Source organism: Carex rostrata, chromosome 26 (genome assembly GCF_964058835.1).
Source record: "Carex rostrata chromosome 26, lpCarRost1.2, whole genome shotgun sequence".
NCBI classification, from domain to species: domain Eukaryota; kingdom Viridiplantae; phylum Streptophyta; class Magnoliopsida; order Poales; family Cyperaceae; genus Carex; species Carex rostrata.
This window is the reverse complement of record NC_135943.1, coordinates 5,437,167-5,452,990: the sequence shown is the minus strand read 5'-3', so window position 1 is coordinate 5,452,990 and position 15,824 is coordinate 5,437,167. Positions and strand designations below refer to the sequence as shown.

Sequence of the window (15,824 nt, the reverse complement as noted above, 5' to 3'; positions counted from 1 at the left end):
TTGAGATTTTAATATATTTTAGTAGCTCTAAACTACTGTTTTAGTACCATAAATAAAGAGAAGAATATCAACAAACTGTCAGAGGCCAAGTCCTTAATTAGTGTTATTTTTAAATTTGTGATATCTAACTGACAAACCAAATCAAAGTTATAAAGAGTTACGGCATCATTTCATAAATATATCAAATGTCTTAGTATTTTGGCATACACACTAAATAAAAAAAAAATTTCTTCACAAAATTATTTAAATCAAAATATTAAGAGATCTCTAAAAAAAAAAAAGAGGTTCACTCAGACACCAGGCAGTCTGGTCCCTAATAGACTGCTCCTGGCCCGGGCGATCTGCTAGGAAGGGTGGGCTGCTCGTGGACCTGACGGTCGGGGCATCTTAAAAAAAAAAAAAATTCAAATATGAGAACAGTTTTAAAAAAATCTTTTTTTTTGAGGTATTAATAAAAATGGCCGGGGATTTTTCCTCAAATCAGATTTATAGAAGTAACATGATCCGACCTTTTCTCCGATAATAATTATTAAAGATAAAATCGTAATCGGTGACGCTCGTAACGGCTAATGAGGAATTCATATCACCTAAAGTAACTCAAATTTTGAGTTTAGATTTGAACGGTCAGATCTGTTTGCACAAATGTTAAAGAGACTGTGCATTAATTATACCTCGGACCATATTGATTCGGATTTTGATCGGACGGTCCGTATCTAAATACAAAATTCAAGTTACTTACGGCCAAACTCGACTAATTAGCAGAGTAATTTGGGGACCATTAGAAGAATTGTCACATCTTTTGGAAGGGATATCGTATCCTCTGCATTATCTCAAAATGAAATCTTTTGAGTTAATACATCTGGACCATCCGACTTGATTTAAAAATCGTGCAGACTAGATCCGCACTAATGTTAAAGATCTCCTGTGACGGTCAGATTGGTTTCGTTTAAAATCAGACGGCCACAATTTATTAACTCAAAAGATTCCCTTTTGAGTTAAATGCAGAGGATACGTGTTCCTCGAAAGGACCATTCTGATTCCAGCTCTACATAAACCCAGAATATTCAATTTGGGTTTATAACCTCGTCCATACAAATTCATCATCCGCTAGCCCCAAATCCAAGCTCGGATTATAATAATCATCGGTAAATCACTTGGATAAACCACAAATGGCCACTTCACAGTGCTGTGCCAACCCGCCGACTCTGGACCCGGTCTACGGGAAGGGCATGGTTGTGGACAACTTCGGGGGACTCAAAACATACATCTCCGGTGCTCTCGACTTTCCTAAGCCCGCCGTCCTGCTTGTCTCCGACGTCTTCGGTACTTCCCAATTCCTCTTTGAGTTTTTCTAGCAAGTCCTTGAGAATTTTATTTATTGCTTTATCAGTTTCTCCCCCGAGGCCCCGAGTCCTCAGACTGATTAAGTCATAGCTTCGTCTTTGACGCCTCTGTCTTAGTTCTATGTTCCTTTTGCTTTGTGCTTGAAATGCCATGATGGGTTTGTATCTGCTGTTATTTACTTACGCGTAACCTGCTAATGGATTTGGTTGTTTTAATGAATTCCTACGGGCTTTAGTAAAAAAAAGAATATGTACTTGTCATTTTGAGACACTTACTGTAATACAAAATGTTTACTTTGGTTTAAACCGAACAAACCAAAGTTTAATTTGGTTTGTTCGGTTCGGTTCTTAATCGGTTGATGGGTTTAACGGTTCGGTTCGGTTCAATTTTGAAAACCGAAATAAAAGTTTGGTTTGGATATTAAACTTCGGTTTTAACCGAACCGATCGACCGTTTGAACACCCCTACCTGCTATTCATATGCAGTTCGTATCTGACTGGAAACGGACGGTCCAGATTTACTTTCAGTTCAGATTTTTAAATTGGCACGAATCTCAAAGCACAAATAATACTGCTCCATTACGAGTAATCACCAACTGAGAATAAATCTGGACCGTCCGTTTCGGTCAGTTTAGTCAGTTACCTGGGAATCTGATACCAATTCCGTATGATCAAATTCGGACGGTTTAGTCCAGTGCAAGACTCCAATATCTAGAACGTGCTTGGAGCTCCCCTCGCTAGATTTGACCTTCTTTTTTCATTTATTGTTTTTTTTTTTTTTTTTTGAAATGCACATGCTTCATAAATAACAATATTAAATTAATGATAATAGGAATAGTGATAATAATTAGTTCAATGAAGTAGTGGTTGTGGTGATAGCAACAATAACAAAGAACTGTTCCAAAAAGAGAAAAATAACTCCTACACTTTATTTCATGTTCAGCTGTAGTTTTCTTACCGATCAAATAAAGTTCTGGTATATTCTTTTGGAAAATTCTCTGTGGAAGGTGAAGTATCCTTCCACAATCTTCTACCAAAATTATATGTGGTCCAATCAGTTGCAAGTATATGGTTGAAGAAATTGATTGAATTTGAACCAGTCAAAAGCTTCTGAAAGTTAAGTTGTGGTGTATAGTAAACATCAAATAAAGTTCTGGTATATACTCTTAACAATTTTTTTCCCTTAGAAAATATCTTCTTCTTCAGAGCCTTTATTCCCAAATAATTAGTTGGGGTAGGTTAGAAATGAAACCCAATCGGAATCTGCAACACAGGGACTTCCCAGGAGGTCACCCATTCTAGTACTACTACTGCTCAATTCATGAGGGTTTCATTTCCAAAAAGAGGCTGTTTTTTTATCGCTGGCTCGCCAAGCCTATCACGAACCCTCCTCTTTTTTTCTGGCTTGGGACAAGTTGTGTAGAAACTACATAGGCATAGTTTTCCCTTAGAAAATATAATAAATAAAAATTTGTTTAGTTAGACTGCCATCTCTAATAGAGACTACCTTCTCTAATAGAGAATACTTTCATATGCCATCATTAGAAAAGTGGTTTAATGCGACCCTAACCATCTTAGCTGTAACCAAATCCGACCTGAGCTTCTTTTACAGAAAAACATATTGGAATATAAACCTGAATCAATTGACAACATGTCTAACCTAAAAGCAGGTTTGACAGTGACCTGATCCAAACATGAGCAACTTGTAATAAATCGAAAACTCCAGTAGCCTGTTAAATGAACCTAACTGAATCATAGTTGGAATGCGATTGAACCAAACTAGCCAACATTAGTCCTTCAAAGAATAAAAGAAAACTCAAACCTAATAAAGATGGCCTGATAAAGTTCTATACTGATTATACCTTTTTAGAGCTTTCTGTTAGATAATGTGTTCATATATTAATATACTTGACAACCTGCCTACATGAAACTAGTTGTGTTAAATTCACAGGGAACAAAAGAATGGACAAACATACATCCTTGTAAATATGGTTAGTTGTCAGTCTGATTTCCCATTGCTTTAGAACATTCCTGAACATCCCCTCTCTGATTTCTCTCTCCACGAATTACTCATTGAAGAAAAGTAGAAATAACTAGACACCAAAACGTTCAGAAGTATCCTCTATTTTACTTGGTTTGTACATTCTATAACATATTATACTTGAAAATTTATGTGTCGTGTTATATGGCTAACTCGAAGATGGTTCAAAAGCATGGATTCAAAACGTTCAGAAGTATCCTCTATTTTACTTGGTTTGTACATCCCCTCTCTATTTTACTTGGTTAGTTGTCAGTCTGATTTACGTGGTGGTCCCTGATTTTCTCTATGGAGATCCCATGCCACCTAATGACTTCAGTCAGTTTCCCACATGGATTCAAAAGCATGGACCGGTATGTAATGGTTTACACTTGTATTTTAGTAGTTTATGTGTTGCAGTTTCATCTTCTCCCTTCCACAACTTGCTTTCTTTAAGTTCAATGGAAGTTTTAATTTTAACTTGAGTTTAATTGGGTATGAATGAAGAATGCAGTACTTTCATTATGATAGTTTGCCACTTACCTACAGTCCTATATCTGCTGGATTGAATTTAATTTGTTGCTTTAGAACAGTATGAAACCATCAATGTCCTAGCAAATTCCTTTGGAAAGTGTGTTAGTATGTAAAGTCGGTATTATGAAACTTTTAGAGATCCCAAGGCTTTTTTAGGCAGGATTGCAAATTTTTAGTGCTGCTTAAGTAGTATGTAAACTTTTGGATTTAGGCAAAAGGATTTGAGGATGCAAAGCTTGTGATCCAAGCCCTAAAGAGAAAAGGTGTATCTGCCATTGGAGCTGTAGGTTTTTGCTGGGGAGGTACTGGTTATGTTTTTGTCTGTATAGTTTATTTCTTTTAATGAATTTTAGACATGGCATTAATCCCTTAAACAGTACAGGATTTATTTGCACATATCATGTTTTAGTTTTGTCGGCTTGTTTGGTTATTGTAGTTCAGATAATAGCATTGACTTTTATCGAGTCATAAACAGTTTACATTGTATAGCACACATCTTCTCTTATCTATGCCATAACACATGCACATTTATGTCAAAAATGTTAACCTAATTTACGGTACTCATCATCCGGTGTTATCAGCCAAGGTTGTTGTGGAATTGGCAAAGTCAGATGACATCAAAGCCGCAGTGCTGCTTCATCCGTCTTTTGTCACTGTTGATGATATTAAAGGTACAGATTTTGCTTCAGTTTATTCAATAATTCTGGTATTATGTTGCTATTGGTAGGTACTTTGCCAGCACTGGCACAGTAACATGTACCAGGCTGTACCAAGCTAACGCCTGTTAGTTGCCAATCAGGTGTCTGCTTATTTTTCTTAGGTAGAGAGTACTATTCTTATTTCTGTTGCACCAGGTGACTTATTTTTCTCTCCAAACTAATTGAATGTACAAAATGAATTTCAGAGGTGAAGGTTCCCGTATCAATACTTGGAGCTGAGATTGACCTGACTACCCCTCCAGAAGTGACTAAGCAGTTTGAGGAGATTCTCTCTACCAAACCTGAGGTGATTTGAATTTCTAAACTGACCCTTACTCTTGACTGATGGAACTGGGTCTGACCCTTTTTAATAGTACCATAGTAATGCTTATCGGACCCATTTGACAGAACTGGACCTATTGATGCTTCTAAACTAATTATTGCCAATAAAAATGAAGTGAGCATACAATTTTGAAGCTCGATTAAATTAATTTTATATATTTTATTATAATAATTGCAAACAGGTGCCAAGCTATGTGAAGATATTTGCGGGAGTTCAACATGGATGGACTGTACGATATGAGGTCACTGACAAAGCGAGCGTAGAAAAGGCTGAAGAAGCCCACAAAGACTTGCTAAATTGGTTAAACAAGTATGTTAAGTAAATAAAATGATGTCCGTGTATGATATATATGTATCACGAATGTCATGTCAAAACTGAGAGTTTGTGGTGACAGGTAGTTATGGGATTAATATTTAATATAATAAGGGTTTGAAGTATAATATAATTTAGTACATTATCTTATGTTGGTAAACATGTGTAAGTTTTGCAGCTAGCCATGTTTGTGTTTTTGTTCTGAAAATGAAGTTTCATCCTGCACAGCTACTTTTGCAGGACAGATCAGATGGGTCTATTGTTGTTACTTCGATCCCAACCATTCAAAGTTCTCCATATGCGAATCTCAATGAATCTCAATGAGGAATCTTTTTTGTGCACAAATCTCTAGGAAGTTGAATGGTTGGGATATGAATAACAGGATCTCGCTAGGTGAAAACTTAAGCAGGGTAATATTATGAATTAACAAGGAGTGTAGATTTGTTGAGTGAATTGTGAATAGATAAATTTGTCGATTTTTATATACAAAAAGAAAGCTACACCATAATCGCCACCTACAATTACTGGGATTGTGTTCTCCCCAAATGAATGGAACTCATCGTGTTTTACAAATTGGATGGTCCACATCGTTGTACATTGGATCTCGTGCGATATGGACAATAACAGCACTACAGTAGCTGCTATGGTGAAATCTAATTTGGAGAATTTAATTTAAAATGAATAATTTTCCATAGAGAAACTCCGGTACAGTTCCTTAGCGTAAGTGGGAGGGAACCATGGCAGCCTACGCCACGTTGACTGCTTTCTCTCCCTTTTTTTTAAAAAAAATATTCATGATTTGACGTCGACTTTATGGTATAATTGCAAAAAGAGTTTAAATTTTTTAATAATTAAAATATGTTGTGTATAGGCTTACCGCTTACAGCATGTAAATCATAGGATAAGAAAATAAAAATAATATATAAGATCGGAAGAACGCACTCCGCACTACGTCAGCTCTCGTCAAACTACATCGGCTAAATGGGCTTAAAAAGATTCCTTCGATCCAGTCCAGCCATTTGTTGCAAACATAAACAAAAAATAACAAAAGATCAAGTCCAGCCATCAAAATGTCTATGTTTGGGCTTTGAGAAGGCCCACGTGCTTGTGAAGTTCCATATATTATATATATAATATCTCGACATCAAGTCTCTAAGAGAGGGAATATGTTTTCCAACAAAAATTTGGGTATCAGCCCTATTTCTCAACGTTTTCAAAATTTTAATTTATTATAATAATTAGTATTAGTATTAATCTCATTTTAATATCATGGTTTGTCGAAGTTAAATATAACAGTAGTAGAGTTGGGAGTTAAAATATCACCATGCTTCTTTTGTCTCATCTTTTCTCATTTAGCTTCTTGCAATAAATCCTGGTTTACTTTTCATCACTTAATCGTTGCTAAGAGCGAGTTTTGATTCTTGATTGCATTATCTTTCACTATATTCACTCATCAGCTTGATGCTCCGTATAGAATATTGTTAGATATTAAAGATTTTTTTTTTTATAAATAGAATCAATTTTAAATATTTTAAGAGAATAAGGATCATTAATTTGGTTTTTATAAAAAAACAACTCCCCCGATCCTGTTAAATATTTTAAGAGAACAAGCATCACTGATTTGATTTTTATAAAAAACAGTTCCATCGATCAACAAAATCAGTGGAGGCACAAATATGTTTGCTCCACCAATCTGATCGGTAGAGCTACTTACTAATGATTTCTGTGGTTGTGATTGTATAGATGGGTCATAAAATGACTCCACCAATCCAGTGGATCGGTGAAGCAAATGTCTTTATACCTCCACCGATCCACATGATCAGTGAAGTCGTTTTTATAGGATCCATATCAATTGTGCTTGTTTCGTTAAAAATATTAAATTTGATTCTATTTAAAAAAAAAACGATATTCAACAACACTCGAAACTATATCTGTGCCATCTACTGCTCATTCAGCAAGTACCAACACTACAAATTAAAATACATATTATGCTATTTCTTTCCCTTTCTATTTGATTTGACGATTGATGTTTTAAATAAAATCCTACAAAAAACACATGCAATATCAGGCTTAGGAAATTTTTCTAGGATTAATAATATTCTTAATTTGTATTTTGCAAAACCAAATTGTTATAAGATGTTGTAACTTATAAATATTGTAAGTAATCCCCTCTTCTAGTTTCAAAATGTTGATCAAATTTTAAAGAATTTGATATACAATGAAACATACATCAAATCTCATCATTTTTTATAGACATGATATATATGCATAACGAAGGAGACGGTAACACAATTGGCTAGAAGAAAAGTCATAAGGCTGTGGTTACAATGTTAAAATTTATAACAAAACTTCATTTTTTTTTACAATCGTAAAAATTATAAAAAGTAAATAATTGATATTATTGTTGAAGTAATTAGGTTCCATAAGACCATCAAGCTGTTTACTTAAATGATGGTATTAAATTTAGTTTACTCCAAGTGCTCCGGTAAATATGAATCCGGTTGTCCAGATGTAAGCTGGGCAAAGAACCGGAACGGATTTGTGTTGAGAACTTTTTTTAGTCAAGTTGTTTACTTGTTTTAGATTAATATTCTTAAAGAAAAGTTTGCATTGTTTCGGTTCATAATTCGCTCTCGCTATTACCGTTCCCCGTTTTGACCTCCAGTCCTCCAGTACTCAGTGTACCTTGACTACTTTTTTGCACCTGCTTTTTATCTCCACTTCCCCAACTTGCCCCGCTATTCGCCGCATCCTCCACATGGCCCCGCCTTTTACTCTCCTATATAAACCAACCCTTGTTATAGTTAGTGCAAAATAGAGATACGAGCACTAGCCTTCCTCTTAACTAAGAACCACTTAATTGTCAAAAAATATTCTCCTTGACTCGTAGAAACATACACACAACCAAAAAATGTTACAATTAACTATGAACCAGGTGATTCCCCACCTGCGAATGAACATACAGCGGCCACTCCCCGATTCATCCATGTACACACCGTCATTCCCAACGGGTCCCCTCCGTGCAGAAGGTGGAAACACTAACAAAGTGGTGGTGGTCATGGGAGCAACTGGTACCGGAAAGTCAAAGCTGGCGATCGACCTTGCCAGAAGGCTGGGTGGCGAGGTCGTCAACTCTGACAAGATGCAGGTATATGACGGCCTCGATGTAGTCACAAACAAGGTCACGAAAGAAGAATTCATGGGGGTACCACATCACCTAATCAATGGGGTCCACCCAGATGCAGACTTCACTGCCTCAGACTTCCATGCACATGCCACTCGAGCCGTTGACTCGATTATGGAGAGAGGGTTGCTGCCGATCATAGCTGGTGGCTCCAACTCTTACATCGAAGAGCTGGTTGACGGGGCAAACGGGCAATTCAGGTCCCGTTACAAATGCTGCTTTATCTGGGTTGATGTGCAATTGTCAGTGTTGCATGATTTTGTCTCTGAACGAGTTGACCGGATGATCGAACGGGGCCTGGTCGAGGAGGTTAGAGCGCTTTTTGACCCCAATGTTGACTACTCAAAGGGGTTGAGACGTGCAATCGGCGTGCCAGATCTAGATGCTTATATGAGGTCAGAAGGGATACTGGAAGAATCAGAGCGCAGGATACAATTGACAAATTAATGTCATAGATGAAATTAAGGCCAACACATGCAAGCTGACATGTTGTCAATTGGATAAGATTCGCCGTCTTGCTAGCTTGCCAGGATGGACTGTCAACAGCTCGAGTGGCATGTGCACGGAAGTCTGAGGCAGTGAAGTCTGCATCTGGGTGGACCCCATTGATTAGGTGATGTGGTGCCCCCATGCATTCTTCTTTTGTGACCTTGTTTGTGACTACATTGAGGCCGTCATATACCTGCACCTTGTCAGAGTTGACGATGTCCTCGCCACCCAGCCTTCTGGCAAGGTCGATCGCCAGCTTTGACTTTCCGGTCCCAGTTGCTCCCATGACCACCACCACTTTATTAGTGCTTCTGCCTTTTGCACAGAGGGGAACAATCAGGAATGACGGTGTGTACATGGATGAATCGGGGAGTGGCCGCTGTATGTGCATTCGCAGGTGGGGAATCACCTGGTTCATAGTTAATTGTAACATTTTTTGGTTGTGTGTATGTTTCTACGAGTCAAGGAGAATAGTTTTTGACAATTAATTGGTTCTCAGTTAAGAGGAAGGCTAGTGCTCGTATCTCTATTTTGAACTAACTATAACAAGGGTTGGTTTATATAGGAGAGTAAAAGGCGGGGCCATGTGGAGGATGCGACGAATAGTGGGGCAAGTTTGGCAAAAAGTTAAGAGGTGCAAAAAAAGTAGTCAAGGTACACTGAGTACTAGAGGTCAAAACGGTGGTCTGTACTTTGTAGGCCTAAAGTATCTCAAGTTTTGAGTTTAGATTTGAACGGTCAGATCTGTTTGACACAAATGCTAAAGAGACACAGTGCATTATACCTCGGACCATATTGATTCGGATTTTGATCGGATGGTCCATATCTAAATTCAAAATTCGAGTTACTTTAGTGACCAGACTCGACTAATTAGGAAATTAATTTGGGGACCATTAGAATTGTCACATCTTTCGCGATCGGACTCGACTAATTAGCAAAGTAATTGGGGGACCATTAGAATTGTCACATCTTTCTCTCTCGGAATTCGTATCCTCTGAGATATCTCATATTTTGCGTGACTTTCTCAGAAATCCTAACCGTTGAAATAGGTTCTGCACGAATCTCAAAGCTCTAATAATACTCCCGCTGCGCTATCCCCGAATAAACACCGGACACGTCGGTCACGCAAAATATGAGATATCTCAGAGGATACGCACTCTCTCGAAAGGATTATTCTGTTTGCAGCTCTACATAAACCCAGACTATTCAATTTGGAGCTCCTTTAAATTAATCATCCGCTAGCCCCAAATCCAAATGGCCACTGCACAGTGCTGTGCTGTGCCAACCCGCCTACTCTGGACCCGGTCTACGGGAAGGGCATGGTTGTGGACAACTTCGGGGTACTCAAAACATACATCTCCGGCGCTCTCGACTTTCCCAAGCCCGCCGTCCTGCTCGTCTCCGACGCCTTCGGTACTTCTCAATTCCTCTTGAGTTTTTTCTAGCAAGTCCTTGAGAATTTTATTTATTGCTTTATCAGTTTCTTTCCCGAGTCCTGGGACTGATTGAGTCATAGTTTGAGTCATAGTTTCGTCTTAGTTTTATGTTCCCTTTTTCTTTGTGCTTGACTTTATCCAATCTAAAATGAGAATTCACATCCTCCTCCCAGGTATCTGACTGAATCTGACCGAAACGGACGGTGCAGATTTAGTTTCCTTCAGATTTTTAAATTGGTACGAATCTCAAAGCACAAATAATACTGCCCCTACGTCATCCGATTAATCACCCGCTGAGAGTAAATCTGTCCGTCCGTTTGGGTCAGGTACCTGGGAGGATACGGATCCCTAAAATGAGCGGTCCGGAGGCACACCGCTGATGTCTTTTTATATTCGTAGAAGGTTTATTTAATTTGGATCGTCCCTGGACCCTGGGAATCGGATAACAAACCGTATGATCAAATTCAATATCTAGAACGTGCTTGGAGCTACTCTCGCTAGATTTGACCTTATTTTTTTTATTTACTGTTATCTTTTTTTTCTTTTTGAAATGCACATGCTTCATAAATAATGACAATAACAATATTAAATTAATGATAATAGGAATAGTCACAAGATTCACGAATTAAACTCAAATAATTCATTTTTTTTATGATGCTGAACCGAACATCAAATTATTCAGTTGACCGAATTAAATCTGAATAATTTGCGAATTTTACAAATTTTTTCCAAATTTTTCGAATTATTCGTGAATTTTTTCTGAATTTTTTCTAGAACATTTTTTTTTGCTCTCTTGCAGGACTAAGATCTATTGTCCGGGTAATTCCGAATTATTTCCAAATTATACTCGAATTATTTCTGAATTACAAATTTTTGACCTCGCCGAACTGAACCCGAATAATTCATTTATCACTATGATAATAATTAGTTAAATGAACTAGTGGTTGTGGTGATAGCAACAATTACAAGAACTGTTTCAAAAAGAGAAAAATAACTCCTACACTTTATTTGATGTTCAGCTGTAGTTTTCTTACAGATCAAATAAAGAGAAAAATTCTCTGTGGCAGGTGAAATATCATTCCATAATCTTCTACCAAAATTATATGTGGTCCAATCAGTTGCAAATATATGGTTATAGAAATTGATTGAATTTAAACCAGTCAAAAGCTTCTGAAAGTTAAGTTGTTGTGTATAGTAAACATCAAATAAAGTTCTGGTATATGCTCTTAATAACTTTTTTCCCTTAGAAAATATAATAAATAAAAATTTGTTTAGTTAGACTGCCTTCTCAAATAGAGACTACTTTCATATGCCATCATTAAAAAAGAGTGATTTAATTCAACCCCAACCATCTTAGCTGTAACCAAATCCGATCTGAGCTTCTTTTATAGCAAAACATATTGGAATATAAACCTGAATCACCTAAAAACAGGTTTGACAGTGACCTGATCCAAACATGAGCAACTTGTTGTAATAAATCGAAAACTCCAGTAGCCTGCTAAATGAACCTAACTTAATCATAGTTGGAATGCGATCAACCAAACTGGACAACATTAGTCCTTCAAAGAATAAAAGAAAACTCAACCTAATAAAGATGGCCTAATAAAGTTCTATACTGATTATACCTTTTCAGAGCATTTTTTTAAATAATGTGTTCATATATTAATATACTTGACAACCTGCCTACCTGAAACTAGTGTAAAATTCACAGGGAACAAAAGAATGGACAAACATACATTCTTGTAAATATGGTTAGTTGTCAGTTTTATTTCCCATTGCTATAGAACATTCCTGAACATCCCCTCTCTAATTTCTCTCTCCACAAATTACTAGTTGAAGTAAAGTAGAAATAACTAGACACCAAAACGTTCAAAAGTATCCTCTATTTTGCATGGTTTGTACATGCTATAACATATCATATATGAAATTTTACGTGTCGTGTTATGTGACTAACTCGAAGATGGTTCTTTTCCTTTCCAGGATTTGATGCACCAAACCTGAGGTTAGTGCCTATTCCTCTTTCCCTTAATTCTTCTCTATATGTTTCTCAAATGCATGTTGTGATGTAAGTTCTAAATTGATTGGGATTGTTTTGACTAATCATACAAAATGATGATTTGACCTGATAGGGCTTTGGCAGATAAACTGGCAGAGTCTGGATTTTACGTGGTGGTCCCCGATTTTTTCTATGGAGATCCCATGCCACCTAATGACTTCAGTCAGTATCCCACATGGATTCAAAAGCATGGACCGGTATGTAATGGTTTACGCTTATGTTTTAGTAGTTTGTGTTGCAGTTTCATCTTTTCCCTTCCACAACTTGCTTTCTTTAAGTTCAATGGAAGTTTTAATTTTAACTTGAGCTTAATCGGGTATGAATGAAGAATGCAATATTTTCATTATGATAGTTTGCAACTTACCTACAGTCCCGTATCTGCTGGATTGAATTCAATTTGTTGCTTTAGAATAGTATGAAACCAGCAATGTCCTAGCAAATTCCTTTGGAAAGTGTGTTAGTATATAAAGTGGGTATTATGAAACTTTTAGAGATCCCAAGGCTTTTTTAGGCAGGATTGCAAATTTTCAGTGCTACTTAAGTAGTATGTAAACTTTTGGATTTAGGCAAAAGGATTTGAGGATGCAAAGCTTGTGATCCAAGCCCTAAAGAGAAAAGGTGTATCTGCCATTGGAGCTGCAGGTTTTTGCTGGGGAGGTGTTGGTTATGTTTTTGCCTGTATAGTTTATTTCTTTTAATGAATTTTAGGCATGACATTAATCCCTTATACAGTATAGGATATATTTGCACATATCATGTTTTAGTTTTTCTTGGCTTGTTTTGTTATTGTAGTTCAGATAATAGCATTGACTTTTATCGAGCCATAAACAGTTTACATTGTATAGCACACATCTTCTCTTATTTATGCCATAACACATGCACATTTATGTCAAAAATGTTAACCTAATTTATGGTACTCATCATCCGGTGATATCAGCCAAGGTTGTTGTGGAATTGGCAAAGTCAGATGACATCAAAGCTGCAGTGCTGCTTCATCCCTCTTTTGTCACTGTTGATGATATTAAAGGTACAGATTTTGCTTCAGTCTATTCAATAATTGTGGTATTACGCCGCTATTGGTGGGTACTTTTCTTGTATTGGGACAGTAATCTGTACCGTGCAGTACCAAGTTAATGCCTGTCATTTATCAATCAGGCGGCTGCTTATATTTTCTTAGGTAGCGAGTACTATTCATATTTCTGTTGCAGCAGGTGGCACTACAATTCTCAGATTTACGACTTATTGCAATTATTTCCCTCTCTGAATAATTAAATGTACAAAATCAATTTCAGAGGTCAAGATCCCCATATCAGTACTTGGAGCTGAGATTGACATGCGTACACCTCCCGAAGTGACTAAGCAGTTTGAGGAGATACTCTCTACCAGACCTGAGGTGATTTGAATTTCTCAACTGACCCTTACACCTTAGAACTCCAACTGAACCAGGGGTACTACAATTAATTATTCAACCTATCCAGTCATCCCAGCATAGTGGATCCGACCTGTTTGAGATTGACACACCTGGGAAAAGGGAGTCTGTTTCCCTTTCGGTACCTGAGGTACAATTTTAAAAAATGGACGGTTCAGATTAACTCAGCTGGGCCAAACTCAATCCGGAGCCAATTGAAACTTTAGGGGGGCTGCTTTGAGATACGTGCCACATGAAAAGAACGGTCCAGATTTATGACTTGCACCTCAGGTACCTGGGGTGATACGGATTCGGAAAAAGGGCCAAGTATAGGTCCAAAATTTTCTAACCCGCATGTCCCTGTTCTACCTGTTTACTGAACTATATATTTTACAATGTCTTAATGGGTTTAGGGAAGCGATAGGAAAGCCAATGTATTGACCTCATTTCCACTCCATTTTGTTTGTCTAAGATCTAATATGAATATATTTAATATATTTTCTGTACTGTAATTTAATGGGTGGGGTTGGGTTGACAGATGACTTGCGTGGGTTTTGTATAGCTATATTTTGGTTGATCCATGACTGGTGGGATTGGGTCTGACCCTTTCATAAAATATAAATATGCTTATCTGACACATCTGACCCAACTCGATCCATTGATGCTTCTAAATCTAAACTAATTATTGCCAATAAAAATGAAAGTGAGTTAACTTACTATATATTTTCTTATATTATTTGCAAACAGGTGCCAAGCTATGTGAAGATATTTGCAGGAGTTCAACATGGATGGACCGTACGATATGAGGTCACTGACAAAGCGGCCGTAGAAAAGGCTGAAGAACCCCACAAAGACATGCTTAATTGGTTCAACAAGTATGTGAAGTAAAAATTATGGCCGTGTATTATATATATATATATATATTTCACGAATGTCATGTCAAAACTGAGAGTTGTGGTGATAGGTATATAGTTATGGGATGAATATTTTATAGAATAAGGGTTTGAAGTATAATATAATTTAGTACATTATCTTATGTTGGTAAACATATTTGTAAATTTTGCAGCTAGCCATTATTTGTGTTGTTCTGAAAATGATGTTTCCTCCTGCACTGCTACTTTTGCAGGACATATTGGATGGGTCTATTGTTGTTATTCCGATCCCAACCATTCAAAGTTCTCCATAGGCGAATCTCAATGAATCTCAATGAAGAAACTTTTTTGTGTACAAATCTCTAAGAAGTTGAATGGTTGGGATCTGAATAATAGGAACATGTTATTCTGCTGGAATAACAGCAGATTTATTTCCGGCTATTGTTGATTTGTGTTGTTGTTCTGAAAATGAAGTTTCTTTCTGCACTCTACTTTTGCAGGAAAGATCAGATGGGTCTATACTCTATAGTCTATTGTTGTTATTCCGATCTCAACCATTCATAGTTCTCCATAGGCGAATCTCAATGAAGAAACATTTTTGTGCACAAATCTCAAAAAAGTTGAATGGTTAGAATCAGAATAACAGAAACATGGTATTCCGTTGGAATAACAGCAGATTTATTTTTGTGTATTGGACAGATCTAATGAACCGTATTGTACCAAGATTCATGCTGACTCTCATCAACTCTTTTTACAAGAACCTGTCTTTAGTCGAGTGGCAAAGACACATGGCTCTCATGTGGAGATCATGGGTTCGAAATCTGACCTCTAACATATGATTTAAAAAAAAAAAAAAACTTTTTGTACAGATCAGACAGTTTTGTCCAGTTGGGACCAAATATGTTATAGAACATAAGTATGCCATGGTTGAGATAGCCGAATACTAATATTCCTCCTAACTTTTGTGGTTGAGATAGCCGAATACAAATATGTTATAGAACATAAGTATGCTATGTCCGTTGCAGGAATCTAGCATAGGTCAGGTCCAGGCCGGGTTGGTCGATGTCGTTTGCGTTGTTTTGGCCGGTGAAATTGAAGATCCGTTTGCTGAAGCTGTTGCAGTGGCCGATTC

General features: G+C 37.1%; 1 protein-coding gene and 1 pseudogene across 3 annotated transcripts; both read left to right on the top strand.

Moving 5' to 3' along the window:
• The first annotated feature begins 1,032 nt into the window (after nt 1-1,032).
• Nucleotides 1,033-14,868, top strand: LOC144544529 (endo-1,3;1,4-beta-D-glucanase-like). 3 transcript variants are annotated; one of them, XM_078293050.1, is made up of 7 exons: nt 1,036-1,323; nt 12,337-12,358; nt 12,486-12,609; nt 12,979-13,069; nt 13,350-13,439; nt 13,705-13,805; nt 14,568-14,868. In XM_078293050.1, the coding sequence occupies exons 1-7, from the start codon at nt 1,170-1,172 to the stop codon at nt 14,706-14,708; spliced, it is 723 nt and encodes a 240-aa protein (XP_078149176.1). In that variant the 5' UTR covers nt 1,036-1,169; the 3' UTR covers nt 14,709-14,868. The 3 variants fall into 3 exon arrangements, with proteins under 3 accessions (XP_078149175.1, XP_078149176.1, XP_078149177.1); XM_078293051.1 differs by lacking the exon at nt 1,036-1,323 and adding an exon at nt 10,176-10,333; XM_078293049.1 differs by lacking the exons at nt 12,337-12,358; nt 12,486-12,609; nt 12,979-13,069; ... (1 more) ...; nt 13,705-13,805; nt 14,568-14,868 and adding exons at nt 3,544-3,734; nt 4,106-4,196; nt 4,476-4,565; nt 4,799-4,899; nt 5,117-5,407 and having other exon boundaries at nt 1,033-1,323.
• LOC144544026 (adenylate isopentenyltransferase 5, chloroplastic pseudogene) lies at nt 8,077-9,182 on the top strand (annotated as a pseudogene).
• Nucleotides 14,869-15,824: the final 956 nt, after the last annotated feature.

What these genes read in the sequence shown, in the direction of transcription:
- LOC144544529 (XM_078293049.1), top strand. Translation starts at nt 1,170, where the DNA reads ATGGCCACTTCACAGTGCTGTGCCAACCCGCCGACTCTGGACCCGGTC. An exon ending in GGATTCAAAAGCATGGACCG is followed by an intron (nt 3,735 to 4,105) that starts GTATGTAATGGT and finishes TTTTGGATTTAG; the next exon opens with GCAAAAGGATTTGAGGATGC. An exon ending in TTCTCTCTACCAAACCTGAG is followed by an intron (nt 4,900 to 5,116) that starts GTGATTTGAATT and finishes AATTGCAAACAG; the next exon opens with GTGCCAAGCTATGTGAAGAT.